This window comes from Galeopterus variegatus, unplaced genomic scaffold, assembly GCF_000696425.1.
Source record: "Galeopterus variegatus unplaced genomic scaffold, G_variegatus-3.0.2 Scaffold50, whole genome shotgun sequence".
Taxonomy (NCBI): domain Eukaryota; kingdom Metazoa; phylum Chordata; class Mammalia; order Dermoptera; family Cynocephalidae; genus Galeopterus; species Galeopterus variegatus.
Genome location: NW_007726161.1, coordinates 470,305 through 488,087, shown reverse-complemented (window position 1 = coordinate 488,087; position 17,783 = coordinate 470,305). Strand labels below are relative to the sequence as shown.

At 41.2% G+C, this 17,783-nt stretch overlaps 1 protein-coding gene across 1 annotated transcript in view; it reads left to right on the top strand.

Annotated features, from left to right (window-relative positions):
- LUZP1 (leucine zipper protein 1) overlaps positions 1-17,783 on the top strand; it is a 59,127-nt gene that overhangs the window by 37,043 nt on the left and 4,301 nt on the right. Inside the window, 2 exon segments of the mRNA XM_008572807.1 lie at positions 12,871-13,200; positions 13,203-16,165. Of these exon segments, the coding sequence (XP_008571029.1) occupies positions 12,990-13,200; positions 13,203-16,165 (3,174 nt within the window). The 5' untranslated portion in view covers positions 12,871-12,989.

The window sequence follows — 17,783 nt, the reverse complement described above, 5'->3', positions numbered from 1 at the left end:
TCTTACCCTGCAGCTGTCCGAAGATGGAATGAGTTGCCTTGGGAGGAAGGTAGTGTTCTTCCTGTCATTAGAAGTGTTTGAATAGGAGTTGAATGACTACTTGCAAGGTAACTTCTGCATTGAGTGGAAGGTTGGATTAGATAATCTCTAAGTCCTTTCCAACCTGAAAAATCTCTGTGTGCTAGCTGGACTACCAACCTTGAGGTTTGCATATCCAAAATACATGAATTTGTGATTCTAGGAAAAATCATTTCAGGCCAGGAATTAAATAGTCACATTCAAGAAGCGGTGGTAAGATGCGGACAGCCTAAGATTTTGACAGGTAACAAGTGGTCAGGATGAAGCTGTTTAAAAATAGCTCCTGTTTTCCTATAGATCAGGGGTGGGCAAACTCTGGCCCTTAGGCCACTGCCTGTTTTGTAAATAAAGTTTATTTGAAACATAGCCATGTTCATTTGCTTGTATTTTGTGTATGACACTATGATGTCAAAGTTGAGTAGTTGGGGCAGAGACCTCATAGTTCCCACAGAACCTAAAATATTTACTCTCAAACTAAGTTGTGTACTTATGTGTATACCATCAAACTTTAAAGAAAAAGTTTGCAGACATCTGCTTTAAATGACTATTGGGAACAGGAAGTGAATCATGGCAGCTGTGTTGGGAGAACTGTCAGAGCAGTCCTGATAATGTTCTATTTCGGACCTTCCTGATCTACTAGGACAGGAAGAAGAGCCACCCTACAAAATACTGGGTATGACCACTTGGAACTGGGTTCAAGAACTTTGGCAGAAAGGAGCCCCAAGTGAGAGACGATTGATGCTGTATCTTTCTAGAATGAATTGGAACTGAGCTAGACACTGGTGTGAAGGAAGTTGGCATTAAAGGATGGGACTATCCTTCCCTTTCCTTACTTAATATAAACAAGACTTAATATAAAAAATTTCTTCTCAGACCCCAGCCTTAGACACAATCACTTTTTCTGAGCTCCCATAACACATGTATGGTGGTAAAATATGCTAAGAACAAAAAGCAGGGTAAGAGGACAGGCAGCAAAGGGGTGGGAGCTGTATTATATAAGCTGGTCAGGGAAGGCTTCTTTATCACTGTTTTATGATTGGTTATGGCTGTCTGATTCCTTAAAGGCAAGGGTCAGGTCTTTTAATTATCTCTCTCTCTAGTACTTGGTAAAGTGCTGGGTGCATAATAGATGTTCCATAAATGTCTCCTAAATAAAGTAATTTGGCCTGGATAAACATACTTAACAGGGAGTGAGGGAGGCACTAGAAAGAGAAGCATCTACTCCTTCCCTTTGTGGGTGATACTGGAGGTAGCAAAGCATTTCTTTCTCTGGCTATGCTTAGGGCCAAAAGATCAGAAATAAGTGATAACCCAACTCTGCTTTCTTGTTTACCCTGGGTAGAAGGGATGATATTAGTGAGGTGCTATTTTTAGGTGGATTCTGTCTGGTAAAACTTACCTTAGGAATGCATAGGACTTTTCGAAGTGCTTTTGCTGATGTTATTGCATAGTGTTGTGATGAGGTAGGTCAGGTTGATAATTCTTTTATTTTTTCAGGGGAAGGAACTGCGGCAAGAGAGGTCAGTGACATGGGCAAACAGCATAGTATTCTTAAAAGTATATGAACTTTAGAATTAGACCTGGATTTACCATCTGGCTATCCTTCTTACTAGCTGTGTGACCTTGGGCAAGTTTGAGGGTCCCTACATGGTAAGGTTACTGTGAAGGCCGAATAGAGTAATAATAGCTACTGTTTGTTGTGATTTATGGGTTAAGGCATTCTGCTAAGCTCTTTATGTGCTTGGGGATTACCATATTGTCTTTGTATGGATGAGAAAACCTCAGAGAAGTAATTTAAGAACATACAAAATAAACAGTGGATCTCGCATTCCTGGAGAAAGCATGTTTATAAGGTACTTAATATATTGCCTGGAGTATAGTAGTGCACAGGGTGTGGCTTATATATTTATATGTTCCTTTATACCTTTTTGTTATTGGTCTCTATATAATTAGAGTAGTGCTCAGAACGCCTCACTGTAAAAATGCTGAAGAGTTTGTAGGGAGGTGATTTTGCACAGTAGGAGAATACCGTAGAGAAGAAGTCAGGAGACTGGAGTCCTTGGCTTTGCTGAATTGCTGGAGAAATCACAGTATTTACTTCTGTGTATTAGTTTCCTCATTTTTAAAATAAGGAGATTGGGTGAAATAGGTGGTTTTATGTTAAATAAAAGAATTCTTTCTTCAGTACAGTCATAGGGGCAAAACCCAGTATGGTAAGCTGAAATCAGTTGCTTTGGCTAACTTAAATGACAGGAGTCTGGAGTTTGGCCTGCTCAAACTTTCTCCCTGTTCACTTTCTTTTAAATGACTCCTGAGGGGATATGCTGAGTCCACTTCAAAAACCAATTTGATTTTTAGCTACCTTTTGGCTCTGAAATCCTTTTTTTTTTTTTTTTTTTTTTTTTTTTGCTGGCTAGTACAGGGATTGAACCTCGGATTTTGGTGCTATCAGCACCATGCTGTAACCATCTGAGCTAACTGGCCATCCTGAAAGCCTGTTCTAAGGAGTGGAGGAAGGTCCGAAATATTTTCTGCTTCTTCTTCAACACTTGGTCCAATAACTAGAGCTGGACAGCCTATGTAGTGGTGTGGTTTTTTTGGTATTTAGTTCCCATTTCCATGGCGTAGACCTGCAAGCCAGAAGGGGCATTATCCAACAGGCCAGGGGAAAAGTATTATGATTGAGACGTTGTGCGAGTGGAACAGTAGAATGTGATAAGTCCTGTGATAGGATCAATACAGCAGACTATGGAAGCAAGAGGCTATGATCTGGCCTAGGGTTTCAGGAAGGGGTTACTCCAGGAGCTCCCAGGAGAATGTGATATCTAAGGTGGCATCTGAAGAAATGAGAACAAATCAAACCAGTAAAGGCCCAGAGGTAAGAGAGTGCAGGAACGTGGAGCTGATACGTACCTTAATGGCAGGGCTGAAGAGGTAGGCAGGGTCAGATCACAAAGAGGGCTTCATATGCCATATTAGTGAATTTGGACTTTCTCCTTAGAGTATCAAGGGCCTTTAAAGGATTTTAAGTAGAGTACGGATGTGTAATACCTGCTTTTGCTTTATATTTCCAGTTAATGTTTGTTGCATTTTTACTGGGCTTAGCTTTATTTCATTCCTTGTGCTATACTGGTTGACTCATATTGCTCAGTCTTGAACAGAACATATAAAATTGGCACTAAAAGCCAAATGAATAAAACAGCGGTATAATTCCTGGAGTCCACTAATTCAGAATTACGATAATTTATAAATGGGGCTATACTAAAGTTTAACATTTCCTTCTTTTGAGAAAGGGATTTGTTTATGAAAACTGTAGTATAAATTTGTATGAATAAGTATTGAGGGAATGTTACAGTTTGAGGATAAGCTGGGTTTGTAAAAACAGCTTTATTGAGATAAAGTTTATATCTCTTTTTTTTTTTTTTCCTTTTTGTCTTTTTTTACTGACCGGTAACGGGATCGCAACCCTCAGTGTTGTGCCCGTACCGGGGACCGGCAACAGGATCGCAACCCTCGGTGTTGCGCCCGCACCGCGCTCAGCCAGTGAGCGGGAACCGGTCTCCACATGGGATCCGAACCCTCGGCAGGAGTGCCGCCGTGCTCCCAAGCGGTGCACTCTCCAGTGCGCCACCGGGCCGGCCCATAAAGTTTATATCTTTAAAGTGTACAGTTTAGGGCCAAACCCATGGCTCACTCAGGAGAGTGCGGTGCTGGGAGCGCCGAGGCTGCAGGTTTGGATCATATGTAGGGATGGCCCGTGTGCTCACTGGCTGTGCGCGGTGCGGGCAACGATCCCCTTACCAGTCACAAAAAAAAAAAAAAAGTGTACAATTTAATGGTTTAAGCATATTCATGAGGATATGCTGTTCTAAGGCACTTTGACACATGATATATCATTTGTATTCCAAGACTGCTATGCCAATACAGAGCCTTTGTATATACTTATTTAGAATTGGTTTATGGCCTATACTTAGTTCATCTCCCCCACCCCCGTGTATAAATTGGTAGGGTTTTTTACTGTACCGCTAGGCGAAAGGCCAAAGGCAAGAGTTTTTGTATGTGGCACTCAAAGAAGGAAAAGCAGTTGGGAATAAGGGAAAAGTTTCTTTCTTATAAAAATAAAATAATATAAAAATGTATAGACATAGGTTTGTTTGCTCTGCATCTTTAAGAATGAGGAAGTATGTAGGCTGGGGATAGAAGAAAGGGAGGCCAAAAGAAGCAAAGATAAGAGGACAGAGAAAGATGTACCCTGAGAAGCAGAGTGATGGTCAGGGGGAAATAATCAGGGAAAGCAAGATCCGACAGGTTGAGGGAGAAAGGGAGGCTTGGTATTTCCACCACTGCCAAGCTTTGGTGCTTAAGAGCTGGGCATGGGCTCCATCTGGTGGCTCTAGGCTTCTAATGCAGCCAGTGGAAGAGCTCTGGTGGTTGGCGAGAACTGGCATCTGGTACCTCATCAGCTCCCACTTTCAGTTTTTCTTTGCCCTGGGCTTTCTTATGGGATCACTGTTGGAGTCAATTCTTCCCTCTCAAATGCTGGCTGTTTTTCTCTGATGGCTCAGACTATTTTCCTTTCCTCCTTTCCCTTAGTTTAGAATCTAAACTTATCAGACTAGATCACCCAAACCCTTATTGTTGCTGTCATCTGCTGACATCCTAGGTAACTACCCTTAATTTCTCAGTGACTTTCAATTGTTTTAATGTCACTCTAGCATTATTCCTGTTAATTTGTGGTACTTTCAACATACATATGGGTGATCCTTGCAATGCCTTTGCTTCTTAATTATTGCTCTCTTTCCAGTGATCTTGACTTCTACTTCTCTTTACCCCCACCAGCATACCTATGATCCTACCTTAGTTTTTGACATTATCCATAAATGTGACCCCTTCATAATTTCAATTCCTTGAAATCCATCTCTGATTGCCACCTCCTATATTCCAAACTCATTCCCTTTAGTACTGTGACTCCAACAATCCTTCAACCCCCACTGGGATATGTAATCTATTGGTCCTATTACATTTTCATGTTCTTCACCTCCTTAATGTTCTCTTTCCTCTTACTGAGTGAACTTAAGTTCCCTTGCACACACCCCTATCTCTCTTGTCCTTCTCGTGCTTTGTTATACTTGCTTGCAAAGCTCCAACCCTGGTTCAGTTCGACTGTCTTCTCTGTGCCTTTATCTGTTCAGCTGAAGAAGACTGGAGAAAAAGGTGCAGTCTTGCTAATTGGTTTCACTTTAAATCATGACCATGAATTTCAAGTGGTCCCCTAATGTTGGCTGGCAATCATTCTATATTTCTCTTTCATCTAGATGACCGTTCTTGAAACCTGTGATACTCTCCCTTCCCCATCATCACTTAAAGATGATCTTGCTCTCTACTTCAGTGAGAAAACAAACTATCAGAAGAGAACGTCACTAGACTCTACCACCATACCTACCTCCTCACCACCTGTACCCACTTACTCTGCCTTCCTGCCTATTACCGTAGATAACTATGTTCTTCTCTAATTCTTGTCCTTGTACTTATATGCTACAGCCCCATTGGCTCTCTTCTACCTGAGCACATTCCTCCAGAAGCTTCCTCCTCTCTTTTATAACTTGTCAAAATTTTTCTTTTTTCTCGAATCATATTCTATCAGTATAACTTTTTTTTTTTTTTTTTTTAAAGACCGGTAAGGGGATCTTAACCCTTGACTTGGTGTTGTCAGCACCACGCTCACACAGTGAACTAACTGGCCATCCCTGTATGGGATCCAAACCCGTGGCCTTGGTGTTATCGGCATCACACTCTCCCAAATGAGCCATGGGCTGGCCTTTATAACAACATGGTTTTTTTTCATCTTCAAAAAAACCAAACTTGATATCTCTCTGTCAGCTACCCTCCCCATTTATTTGCTCTGCTTTTCAGCAGAATCCAAAAATCATTTATTATTTGTTGCTTCCAATTCATCTCCTTATTTTCTCTCTTATGCTCATTTTAGTAAAGCTTTCACATCCATCACTTCACTAAAGCTGCTCTTGTCAGAATGACTTCCATGTTGTTAAATTTAATGGTCTTAGTTAAATTAAATGAGGTCTTAGTCCTCATCTTACTTGAACCATTAGCTTCACTTGACACAACTGATCACTCCTTTCTTCTTGAAACACTTTCTTTGCTAGGCTTCCATGATGCTGTGTTCTCTTCTAGTTTTCCATCTACCTCACTGACCTTGCTTTATCTCTTTCCTAGTTACTCTACATCTCTACCAGTGGAAAAAAATATTGGCTACCTTAGGGCTCAGACTTTTGACTTCTTGTTTTCTCTGTATTCATTCAGTGAATGGCAGACTCATCCAGATCATACCATCTGTTTGTTGTTGACTCACAGACCAGTCCATATTTCTCTCTTGAGAAATGAATTACATTAATTGATTTTCAAATGTCCAATCAACCTTGCATACCTGAGATAAATACCAGTTTGTTGTGATGCTATAATTTTTTTAATACATTTTGGATTTGATTTGCTAATATTTTGTTGAAGATTATTGCATCTATGTTCATGAGAGATATTGGTCTGTAGTTTTCTTATAATGTCTTTGGTTTTGTTATTAGGGTAATGCTGGCCTCATAGAATGAGTTAGGAAGTATTCCCTCTGCTTCTATCTTCTGGAAGAGATTATAGAAAATTGGTATAATTTCTTCCTTAAATGTTTGGTAAAATTCACCAGTAAGCCCATCTGGGCCTGGTGCATTGTTTTTTTGAAGGTTATTAATTATTGATTCATTTTAATAGATTTAGGCCTATTCGGATGGTCTCCTATATGAGTTTTGGCAGACTGTTACTTTCAAAGAATTGGTCCATTTCATCTAGGTCGTCATATTTGTGGGCACAGAGTTGTTCCTAATATTTATTATCTTTTTAATGTCCGTGGGATCTGTAGTGATGTTCCTGCTTTCGTTTCTGACATTAGTAATTTGTCTTCTTATTTTTTCTCTCAGCCTGCAAAGGCTTATTGATTTTATCGATCTTTTCAAAGAACCAGCTTTTGGTTTAATTGATTTTTTTTCTGTTGATTTCCTGCTTTCAATTTCATTGATTTCTGCTCTAATTTTTATTATTTCTTTTCTTCAATTTAACTTGGATTTATTCGCTCTTTTTTCTAATTTACTAAAGTGGAAGCTTAGATAATTGACTTCAGATCTTTCTTTCCTAATATATGCATTTAATGCTATAAATTTTTTCTCTAAGTAGTGCTTTTGCTGCATCCCACAAATTTTAATAAGTTGTATTTTCATTTTTGCTTAGTTCAAAATATTTTTATATTTATCTTGAAATTTCTTCTTTGACCCATGTATTATTTAGAAGTGTGTTGTTTAATCTCTTATTTTGGGGTTTTCTGGCTATCTTTCTGTTATTGATTTCTAGTTTAATTGTGATATGAGAGCAAACAGTGTATGATTTCCATTTCTTAGATTTTTTTTGTGTGTGTGACCGGTAAGGGGATTGGAACCCTTGGCTTGGTGTCGTCCACACCGCGCTCAGCCAGTGAGCACACCGGCCATCCCTATATAGGGATGAGTGAGCCATGGGGTTGGCCTTTTTTTTTTTTTTTTTTTCATTTCTTAGATTTGTTAAGGTACGTTTTATGGCCCAGAATGTGGTGTATCTTGAATGTTCCATGTGAGCTTGAGAAGAATGTATATTCTGCTGTTGTTGGATGAAATAGCCTACTTCTGTTCATTATATCTAGTTGATTGATGGTGCTGATGAGTTAAACTATGTGCTTACTGATTTTTTGCCTGCTGGATCTGTCTATTTATTTATTTATTTTTATTTTTTATTTTTTTTGTCTTTTTCCGTGTCCGGCAACGGATCGCAACCCTCAGTGTTGCCCCCGCACCGGACCGGGGACCGGCAACGGGATTGCAACCCTTGGTGTCGCTCCCGCGCCTCGCTCAGCTAGTGAGCGGCCGGTCCGTATGTGGGATCCGAACCCTCGGGCGGGAGCACCGCCACACTTCCCAAGCGGCGCACTATCCAGTGTGCCACCGGGCCGGCCCAGGATCTGTCTATTTATGAAAGGGGGTATTGAAGTCTCCAACTATAATAGTGGATTCATCTATTTCTGCTTGCAGTTCTATCAGATTTTGTCTCATGTATTTTGATGCTGTTTTGTTAGGTGCATACACATTAAGGATTATTATGTCTTCTTGGAGAACTGACCCCTTTTTCTTGTGTAATTCCCCTCTTTATCCCTAATAACTTTCTTTGCTCTGAAGTTTGTGCTGTGCTGGCTTTTTTTGATTAGTGTTAGCATGCCAGAATTTTTTTCATCTTGCAAAACTGAAACTCCATATCAATTAAACAACTCACCATATCCCCCTCCCCCAAGCCCTTGACAACCACTATTCTGCTGTCTGTTTCTATGAATTTAACTAGTCTAGATGCCTCATATAAGTGGAATTATACAGTATCTTTTTCTGACTGGCATATTTCACTTAGCACAGTGTCCTCATGAAACTACATTTTTCCCCCCTTTTTTGGTGGGGTGGACGGCTGGCTGGTATGGGGATCCGAACCCATGACCTTGGGGTTATAAGGCTGTGCTGTAACCAGCTGAGCTAACCTGCCAGCCCTAAAACCACATTTTCTTTTCTTTTCTTTTTTTTGTAGCACAGTGTCTTCGAGGTTCATCCATGTTGTTGTAGCATGTGTCAGAATTTTATTCCCATTTAAGACCGAATAATATTTCATTGTATGTACGTATCACATTTTGTTTGTCCAGTTATCTGTCAGTGGACATGGGTTGCTTCTACTTTGTGGCTATTATGAATAGTGCTGCTATGAATATGGGTGTGCAAATATCTCTTCAAGATCCTGCTTTCAATTTTTCCTGATATATACAGAGAAGTAGAATTACTGGATCATATGGTAATTCTATTTTTAATTTTTTGCCATTCTGTTTTCCATAGCAACTGTACCATTGATATTCCCAACAGTGCACAAGTTTCTGTCTCTCCACATCCATGTCAATACTTGTTATTTTCTGTGGGTTTTTTTTTTTTTTTATAGTAACCATTTTGAGAGGTATGGGGTGCTATCTCATTGTGGTTTTGATTTGTATTTCCCTAAAGATTAGTGATGTTGAGCATCTTCTCATATGCTTGTCAGTCATTTATATATCATCTTTTGGAGAAATATTTACTCATTTCCATTGTCCATTTTTTAATTGGGTTATTTGTTTTTTGTTGTTGTTGCATTTAAGAGTCTGTTTTAGTCCGTTTTGTGTTGCTATAACAGAAATACCTGAGACTGGGTGATTTATAAAGGAAAGAGGTTTACTTGGCTTACAATTCTGGGACAGCTGCATCTGGCATGGGCCTCAGGCTGCTTCTACTCATGGCAGAAAGTGGCAGGCAGCCAGCAGGTACAAGCAGATCACATGGTTAGAGGAAGCAAGAGAGAGAGAGGAGGTGCCAGCGTCTTTTAAACAACAAGCTCTTGCGGGAACTAATAGAGCGAGAACTCACTCATTAATCCCCTCCCCCCCAGGGAGAGCATTAATCCATTCATGAGGGATCCACCCCATGACTCAATCAGTTTCCAACACTGCCACATTGGGGATCAAAATTCCACATGAGTTTTGGAGGGGACAACACATCCAAACTCCATCAGAGTCCTTTATATATTCTGAATATTAGCCCCTTATTAATGTCTATTTTAAATAATGTCTAAAATTAATTGTAACTCTATCCTTTCCCCAAACAATACAAGGTCTTTAGAACACTTGAATTCTGATTTCTCACTCTATGACTTACAAGTTATTGTTGTCCAGTGTTTTAGTTCATTTAGGTTTTATCCTGCATTCTCCTCTAACCCCCATTTCCAGTTAATTTTTATTGTTTAACTGAGTCAGTGCTTCTTTGGGTAAATTTCTTTGCTTACCGTTCCTTATTACAGCTCATGCCTTCCTTAAGGGATATGTTTCTGTCTTCTAAATTACATCCTTTAGTAGTTCTTGCAGTGAGGGTCTGTTAAACGCTCACTTTTTAATTTTCTATTTATTAGTTCTGAAAGTATTTCTAATTCATTTTCATAATTTAGCTGGGTACATACTACTAGGTTTATAGTTATTTTCTCTTAGAACTTTAAAGATATTATCATGTCTTTTGTCTTCTACTTGCCACCTACTTAAAAAGTTTCTGCTGAGAAGTGGTTCATTTGTTATTTCTTCACAGATTGTTGCTAGGGTTTGAATGTTTGTGTCCCCTCAAATTCATGTTGTAACTTAATTCCCAGTGCAACATTATTAAGAGGTGGGCCTTTAGGAGGTAAGTAGGCCATAAGGGCCAAGTCCTCATGAATGGGATTAGTGCCCTTAAAAAAGGGCTTGAGGGAGTGAGTTCCACCCCTTTTGCCCATCCATCCTTTGTGCCGTGTGAGGGCACAGTGTTCGAGGCGCCATCTTGGAAGCAGAGACTGGGGCCCTCACCAGACACCAAACCTTGATCTTGGACTTCCCAGCTTCCAGAACTATGAGGAAGTAAATTTCTGTTCTTTATAAATTACCCAGTCTCACGTATTTTGTTATAGCAGCACAAACGGACTGAGACAATTGTCTTTTTTTCCTTGTTACTTTTATAAGATCTTCTCTTTGTGTTATCCTTCTGTATCCTTATGATGTGTCTAGGTGCAGGTTTAGTTTTTTCCTGTTTGGGGCATTGCTTCCTGAATGTGAGGGTCCATATCTTTCATCAACACTTGAAAATTCTTAGCCAGTATCTCTTCAAATATGGCCTGTCCCCCATTCTCTCTATTCATTCCTAGGAGGCTGCTTGTTAAACTTCCTTATTTTGGACCTCTTTATTTTATTTCTTCTGTTTAGTAACCTCTATTTCACTTTTTCCATCTTTTAAACTCTGTGCTGCCTTTTGTAATTTTGTCATATCTCTTCTTGACTGCTATTTTCTCTTCATTTGCATCTAATGTACTATTCTTTTTTCTATTTTTAGCTGTTCTATTTGTTTAATTTTCAAATCTTCTGATTTTTGTTGATATACCTTGTTCCTTTCTCCTGTGTTTCATTCCTTCTTTTGTGACTTTAAACATTCAAATTTACTTATGGTCTCTAGTCAATAATTTTATTGACTTTGGTTCTTATTGGTATAAACCCACTTTGCTCAGTCATAGTAAAAATTGGTCTTTATGTATTTTGTAACTTAGAATTATAAACTCAGGTTCTGCTGGAGTTTATCTGTGGGACCTGTGCAACCTCGGTAGGGAGTATCTTCATACTCCAGAGTACTGTTGTTTACTCTGATAGGTTTCCCAGGGATATTACCAGGCTGATATAATTTTATGTTAGTTTCTCAGTGAGGGCAACTTGGTCCCAGACCATTCAAAAAATTTAAACGTGAACTCTGAACTCAAGTGGGAGTGTGCTCAGGTCCTGTTATCTCCCTGTGTTAGGATTTTTTTTTTTTTTTTTTTTTCTTTCACTAGTCAACACCTTTTTCTGAAGCTGTAGCTCTCCAGTAGTCCTTGCTTTAGGTTGAGGACTGAGGTCTTGTTTCTAACTCACCAAGGGCTCAAGCCCTTGTCTCTTATATCTGCATGACTGTTAAGTCTGGAGACTTGCAAAACCCTATTAGGACAGCTCAGTGGTAGTTTAAATTTACTGCTCTTCTTTTTCCTTCAGTCTTCTTTTCCTCTGGCTTTAGCTAGCATACCCTTACTTTTTAGGAGATCAACCATACATTCATTTAAAATGATTGTTATATTTTATTCAGTATTTTTTAAGTGTTTACAGTATAAGAGGTTTTTCAGGTTATCTTGTTTGCCATACTGGTGGAAATGGAAGTGAAGTGTCTTTTCTGCTTTTTAATTTTGTAGAACTTACTGTGGATGAAAAGTTATTTTCAGTTATTTTCTTCCCTTCTGTTATTTAAAAATACATGTATTAATCCATTCACCTATTTTAAAAATGAGGAAATTACATACAAAACTGAAGTCCACTTTGACTTTTCCTTTTTCTCCCTTTCTTTAGAATAGTAACATATGATATATTTGGTGTATATCCCCAATGAGATGGTTTTCTAAGAAACAAATCAGTCTTCACATCAACCTGGAATGTCTGGGGCATTTCTGTTGCTACCTGTTGGGTTGGCCAGGGCCAAGTAATAACCTAAAGTCCACTTACAAATATACCCATACTTTTGGGAGAAGATATGTTGAAAATAGGTGTCTGAAGGTCACCATTTTATATAGCAAGGTGGATGGATTAATTTATGTTATTTTTAAGTCAGTAGCTCATGAGAGAGAACTTTTTCCTTGTAATATTCTTTGGATTGTTTAGTGCTTTGTTACCAAGAGCTTTCTATGTATTATCTCAGAACAAACTGGGAGGAGATATAGTAGGTGTCATTATCCCCATTTTACAACTAAATAAAACTGAGGCTCAGTTTACTTATTTAATGACTTGTTAGAAGGTTGTTAATGTCTCTTCTGAGATTATGGAGGTGGCAAATGGTAAAGATTTTCTTATAACCTGTCATTAGAATTGAGGCCTTCTTCTGCATCTTTTTGCCATGCTGCCCCTGATAGCATTCTTCATTAGGATGAAACTAGGTATCAGCTCAATATTGGCCATAAACCAGTGTTTTTTTGCAGGTTCATTCATTCAACAAATTTGAGTACCTGCTACGTTCCAGGCACAAGGATTATAATAGATGGGAGCTCTTTCACAACTGGGAGCTAAAGTACAGGTTTTAGTTGCTGACTGACATGCTTTCTGCTTTCCTTCTGTAGACTGATAATGGTTTCCAGCTGCCAAAGAAGGTTGTGGATGCCAAGAGAAAGGTAACCATTTCTCAACCCCCCGAGTGGAATTGGATGCCTCTAGGAGCCCACATTGGCTGGCAGTAGACATGGCTGAATTTGCAAGCTACAAGGATACTGCCTCCAGCCGCCACCTGCGGTTTAAGTTACAGAGTCTAAGTCGCCGCCTTGATGAGTTGGAGGAAGCCACAAAAAACCTCCAGAAAGCAGAGGATGAGCTCCTGGATCTTCAGGACAAGGTGATTCAGGCAGAAGGCAGCAACTCCAGCATGTTGGCTGAAATTGAAGTACTACGCCAGCGACAAAAAACCTCCAGAAAGCAGAGGATGAGCTCCTGGATCTTCAGGACAAGGTGATTCAGGCGGAAGGCAGCAACTCCAGCATGTTGGCTGAAATTGAAGTACTACGCCAGCAGGTGCTGAGAATAGAAGGGAAAGATGAGGAAATTAAGAGAGCAGAGGATCTGTGTCATCTGATGAAGGAGAAACTTGAAGAGGAGGAAAACCTCACTCGGGAGCTGAAATCTGAGATTGAGCGGCTTCAGAAACGAATGGCTGAATTAGAGAAGCTAGAGGAGGCCTTTAGCAGGAGTAAGAATGACTGTACCCAGCTTTGTTTGAGCCTGAATGAAGAGAGAAATCTGACCAAGAAAATCTCCTCTGAGCTGGAAATGCTCAGAGTTAAAGTGAAAGAACTAGAATCTTCTGAGGACCGCCTGGATAAAACTGAGCAGAATTTAGTGTCAGAGTTAGAAAAGTTGAAATCATTAACTCTGAGCTTTGTAAGTGAGAGAAAATACTTGAATGAAAAGGAGAAAGAAAATGAGAAGTTGATAAAAGAGCTCACTCAAAAACTAGAGCAGAACAAAAAAATTAACCGAGATTATACAAGGAATGCTTCTAATCTTCTAGAAAGGAATGACCTGCGGATTGAAGATGGTATCTCCTCCACTCTGCCATCCAAAGAATCGAGAAGGAAGGGCACTCTGGACTATCTAAAGCAGGTAGAGAATGAAACAAGAAACAAATCAGAAAATGAAAAAAACCAAAATCAAGAAGACAACAAAGTCAAAGATCTTAACCAAGAGATTGAGAAACTTAAGACGCAAATCAAACATTTTGAATCTTTGGAAGAAGAGCTTAAGAAAATGAGAGCCAAAAATAATGATCTTCAGGATAATTACCTAAGTGAACAAAATAAAAACAAATTTTTAGCCAGCCAGCTGGAGGAGATAAAGCTCCAAATCAAGAAACAGAAAGAGTTGGAAAATGGGGAGGTGGAAGGGGAAGATATTTTCCTGTCCAGCAAAGGCAGGCATGAGAGGACTAAGTTTAGAGGCCATGGGAGTGAGGCATCTGTGTCCAAGCACATATCCCGAGAACTGTCTCCTCAGCATAAGCGGGAAAGGCTCCGAAACAGGGAGTTTGCTCTCAACAATGAGAACTATTCTCTGAGCAGCAGGCAGGTTTCCTCTCCCAGTTTCACCAACAGGAGAGCAGCCAAAGCTTCCAATATGGGGGCAGGTACAGACAGTGGGTCTCAGGAGACAAAGAGAACTGAAGACCGATTTGCACCTGGATCCTCTCAGAGTGAAGGGAAGAAGTGCAGGGAGCAGCCATCAGTGCTTAGCCGGTACCCCCCAGCTGCTCAGGAGCACAATAAAGTTTGGAAGGGAACTCCCAAGCCAGGCACTGAGAGCGGATTGAAGGGAAAAGCAGAGAAGACAACACGAACATTTAGTGACACCACCCATGGATCTGTTCCCAATGACACATTGGGTAGAGCTGACAAGGCCTCTGACACCTCTGAGGCCGTCTTTGGCAAGAGGGGACAGATGCCTGGCAGTGGAAGTCAGATAACTCAGGCCACAGATTCTGGCTATTCTAAGGCTGTTGGGCCTCTGGCCTCATCTCGAAGATCCTCCTCAGAAGGGATCTCTAAGGGCAAAAAGGCTGTTAATGGTCCAGAGGCTGATACCAGTTCCCCAAATTCCAAGGCTCCTATTTTATCAAAGTATCCTTACAGCTCCAGAAGCCAAGAGAACATCCTTCAGGGCTTTTCAACCCCAAATAAAGAAGGAGTTGATCACCCTGTAGCAGTTGTGATGGAAGACAGCAGTCAGCACGAAGCCCTGAGGTGTCGAGTCATCAAATCCAGTGGCACAGAGAAGCCAGACTCAGACGATGACTTGGACATAGCATCTCTTGTTACTGCCAAGTTGGTGAACACAACCATCACTCCAGAGCCCGAGCCCAAACTATACCCTAACTCCAGAGAAAAGGCCAAATCCCGAGGGGGACTTAGAACCTCCCTGTTTGAGAATGATAAAGATACTGGGATGGAGAATGAATCTGTGAAACCTGTCAAAGCTTCCACCAATGCCACAGAATTCCCAGATATCAATGGTGCTGGGGTAAAAAGCCAAAGGCCCTTTAGCCCCAGAGAGGCCTTGCGGTCTAGAGCCGTCATCAAACCTGTTATCATTGATAAGGATGTGAAAAAAATTATGGGAGGATCTAGAGCTGAGGCTATTTTGGAGAAACAGAAATCCACTTCCAAACCAGGTCCAAACAAAGTGACAAGCAGCATTACCATCTATCCCTCTGACAGCAGCAGCCCTAGGGCCACCTTAGGTGAGGCCCTGAGGGAAAGGCACACATCCACCAGCAACATCCAGGTTGGGGCACCAGAGCTTACATCAGCTAGCAACCATGTCAGCTCCCCTTTTGAGCTCTCCATTCACAAACATGATATCACCTTGCAGCTCACAGAAGCTGAAAGAATGGGAGATGGGCCTCTGAAGAACAGGCCAGAAACAGTAGTTTCTCGGAGCAGCATTATAATCAAGCCATCAGATACTGTGGAGAGGAATAGCCATGCACCCGCAGCAGAAACAATCAGGTGGAAAAGCCATAGTGCCCCTTCAGATGAGGGCTGCTCAGACGCCAGACATGTCACTGTACGGAATGCCTGGAAGAGCAGGCGAGACTTGAAATCTTTAGAAGACCCCTCTACTCGAATAGGTAAAAACGTGGAATCTACCAATGCCTATATTCAGAGGTCTTCCACAGACTTCTCAGAACTTGAGCAGCCCAGGTCCTACCTTTTTGAGCAGGGCACCCGAAGGCTAGGAAATTCAGGGGATGCCCCTGAGCTCTCCTCCAGAAGGACCCAAAGTAGCCTCACCGTGTCAGAGGTGCTCACCCGTCGGAATCGGGTTGGAGACACTGTCACAGCTACAGCCTGGAACCATTCAGCAGGCATGGTGAGTCCCATCCCTCCCCCCTCGCCCTTTCTTGCTCCCTTTTCCTTCTTTCCTTTCTCCCCTCTGCCTTTGGCTGTTTGACCCAAGATTTGGGGAACTATGGAGCTGGGAAACACTGGGCAGAAACTGGGTAGCTCGCAGAACTGTTGAAAATCAGGTGGGTCTGACCTGACTTGAGGAAGGTTTTTGGCAGGGAGCAGCATGACTTTCCCAAATCCCTTTTCCAGTTTGTCTTCTCCATTTTTCCCTCATATTTGAAGGCAACACACAAAAAGGAAATATGGCCTGTTCTTTTAGTTTGCCAGAGCAGCCAAAGGAGCTCCCCTGTGGCCTCACAGAGCAACAACTATAGAAGCAGAAGAACCAACTTGCAGCTGATGGGAAGTTCTGGGTGAAAGTAGGAAGCCCAGGGCCCTTTCTGTGGAGTACAGAAATGGGAGCCAGGTGAACAAGTTGGTTGCTGCCTCAGTTAGATCTTTGCAGGCTGCTGACATATAGGGGATGAGGAGAGTTGGGCCTACTCTACTACTCTACTGGAGCTACTTTATAAGTTTTATACCCAAGTGACACTCTCTTTTGTCCCAGACAGCTGTGTAGCCCATTATATCATCAGTCTGAGGGAATGGCTGGTTACATATGGCTCATTACAGGATAGGTAAATCCAGAACCACCCGCCTTATTTGAGAGTCAGTGTCAGAACAGCATCTGAAGGAGAAGCCCCTAGGAATGTCTTTTAGATGTAGAACCTGTGATGATGAAAAACATCTTGGACCTAGACACAGTACTCCCTTCTTTAAAAAGGCAGGTGGCTGTGTGTTAACTTGAAAAGCTCTTAAGTCTTTACAGGGTACTTAACACTTTATGATAAAGTACTTTTCCTACCCACATTTAGTACCTGGAACAGCCCTGTGGGCAGATATTATCCCCATTTTTCAGAGGTCACTCAGATGAATTACTCAAAGAGCTAAGATTTGAATCCAAGATTCCCATCTCTAAATCCAATGCTCTTCTATCCTGCTAACCTGTCTTTCTTATTCATACTTACTATTATTTGATCTGCATTTGCTTGGGAGGATTAAGGAGAACATTAAAAAGGCAGAATTCTAGAAGAGGAGTGGGAAGAAAGATGGGTATTTATGCCCCTGAAGCTTTGGACATCAGAGAGGATACAGGATGAGACATCTGAGAGGAGAGATACAGGATGAGAGATAGGCACGAGACATAAAAGGGAAGGCATGTGAGCTTTTTGGTAGTTTATAGGTGGGAAGTAGAAAAAGAGCTGTCCAACCTTCTTTTCTGCATAATCCCCCGCTCACCACCAAGGAAATGGATCTCACCCCCAGAAGCATGCAGCTTGCATGTGCAGAACTCAAGGATTGCTGGCCTCTGCTTAGAGGTACTACTCCCATGCTCCCATCCAGGTCTGATCCTCAGTAGGGCGCCTTTTCAGTTGTGAGCTTCCTAGACTACCCTGGTTGTTCCCAGTAGTTTCAAGAAGCTTCTATCAGCCTGTACTCAGGCAAAAGCCTATCTTTGCAGTTAACGCTGTGGTCTGTCTGGGCTATATCTGCCTCTGTTAAGTTGGAGAGGACTGACTCATTGGGATGAGAGGTGAGGG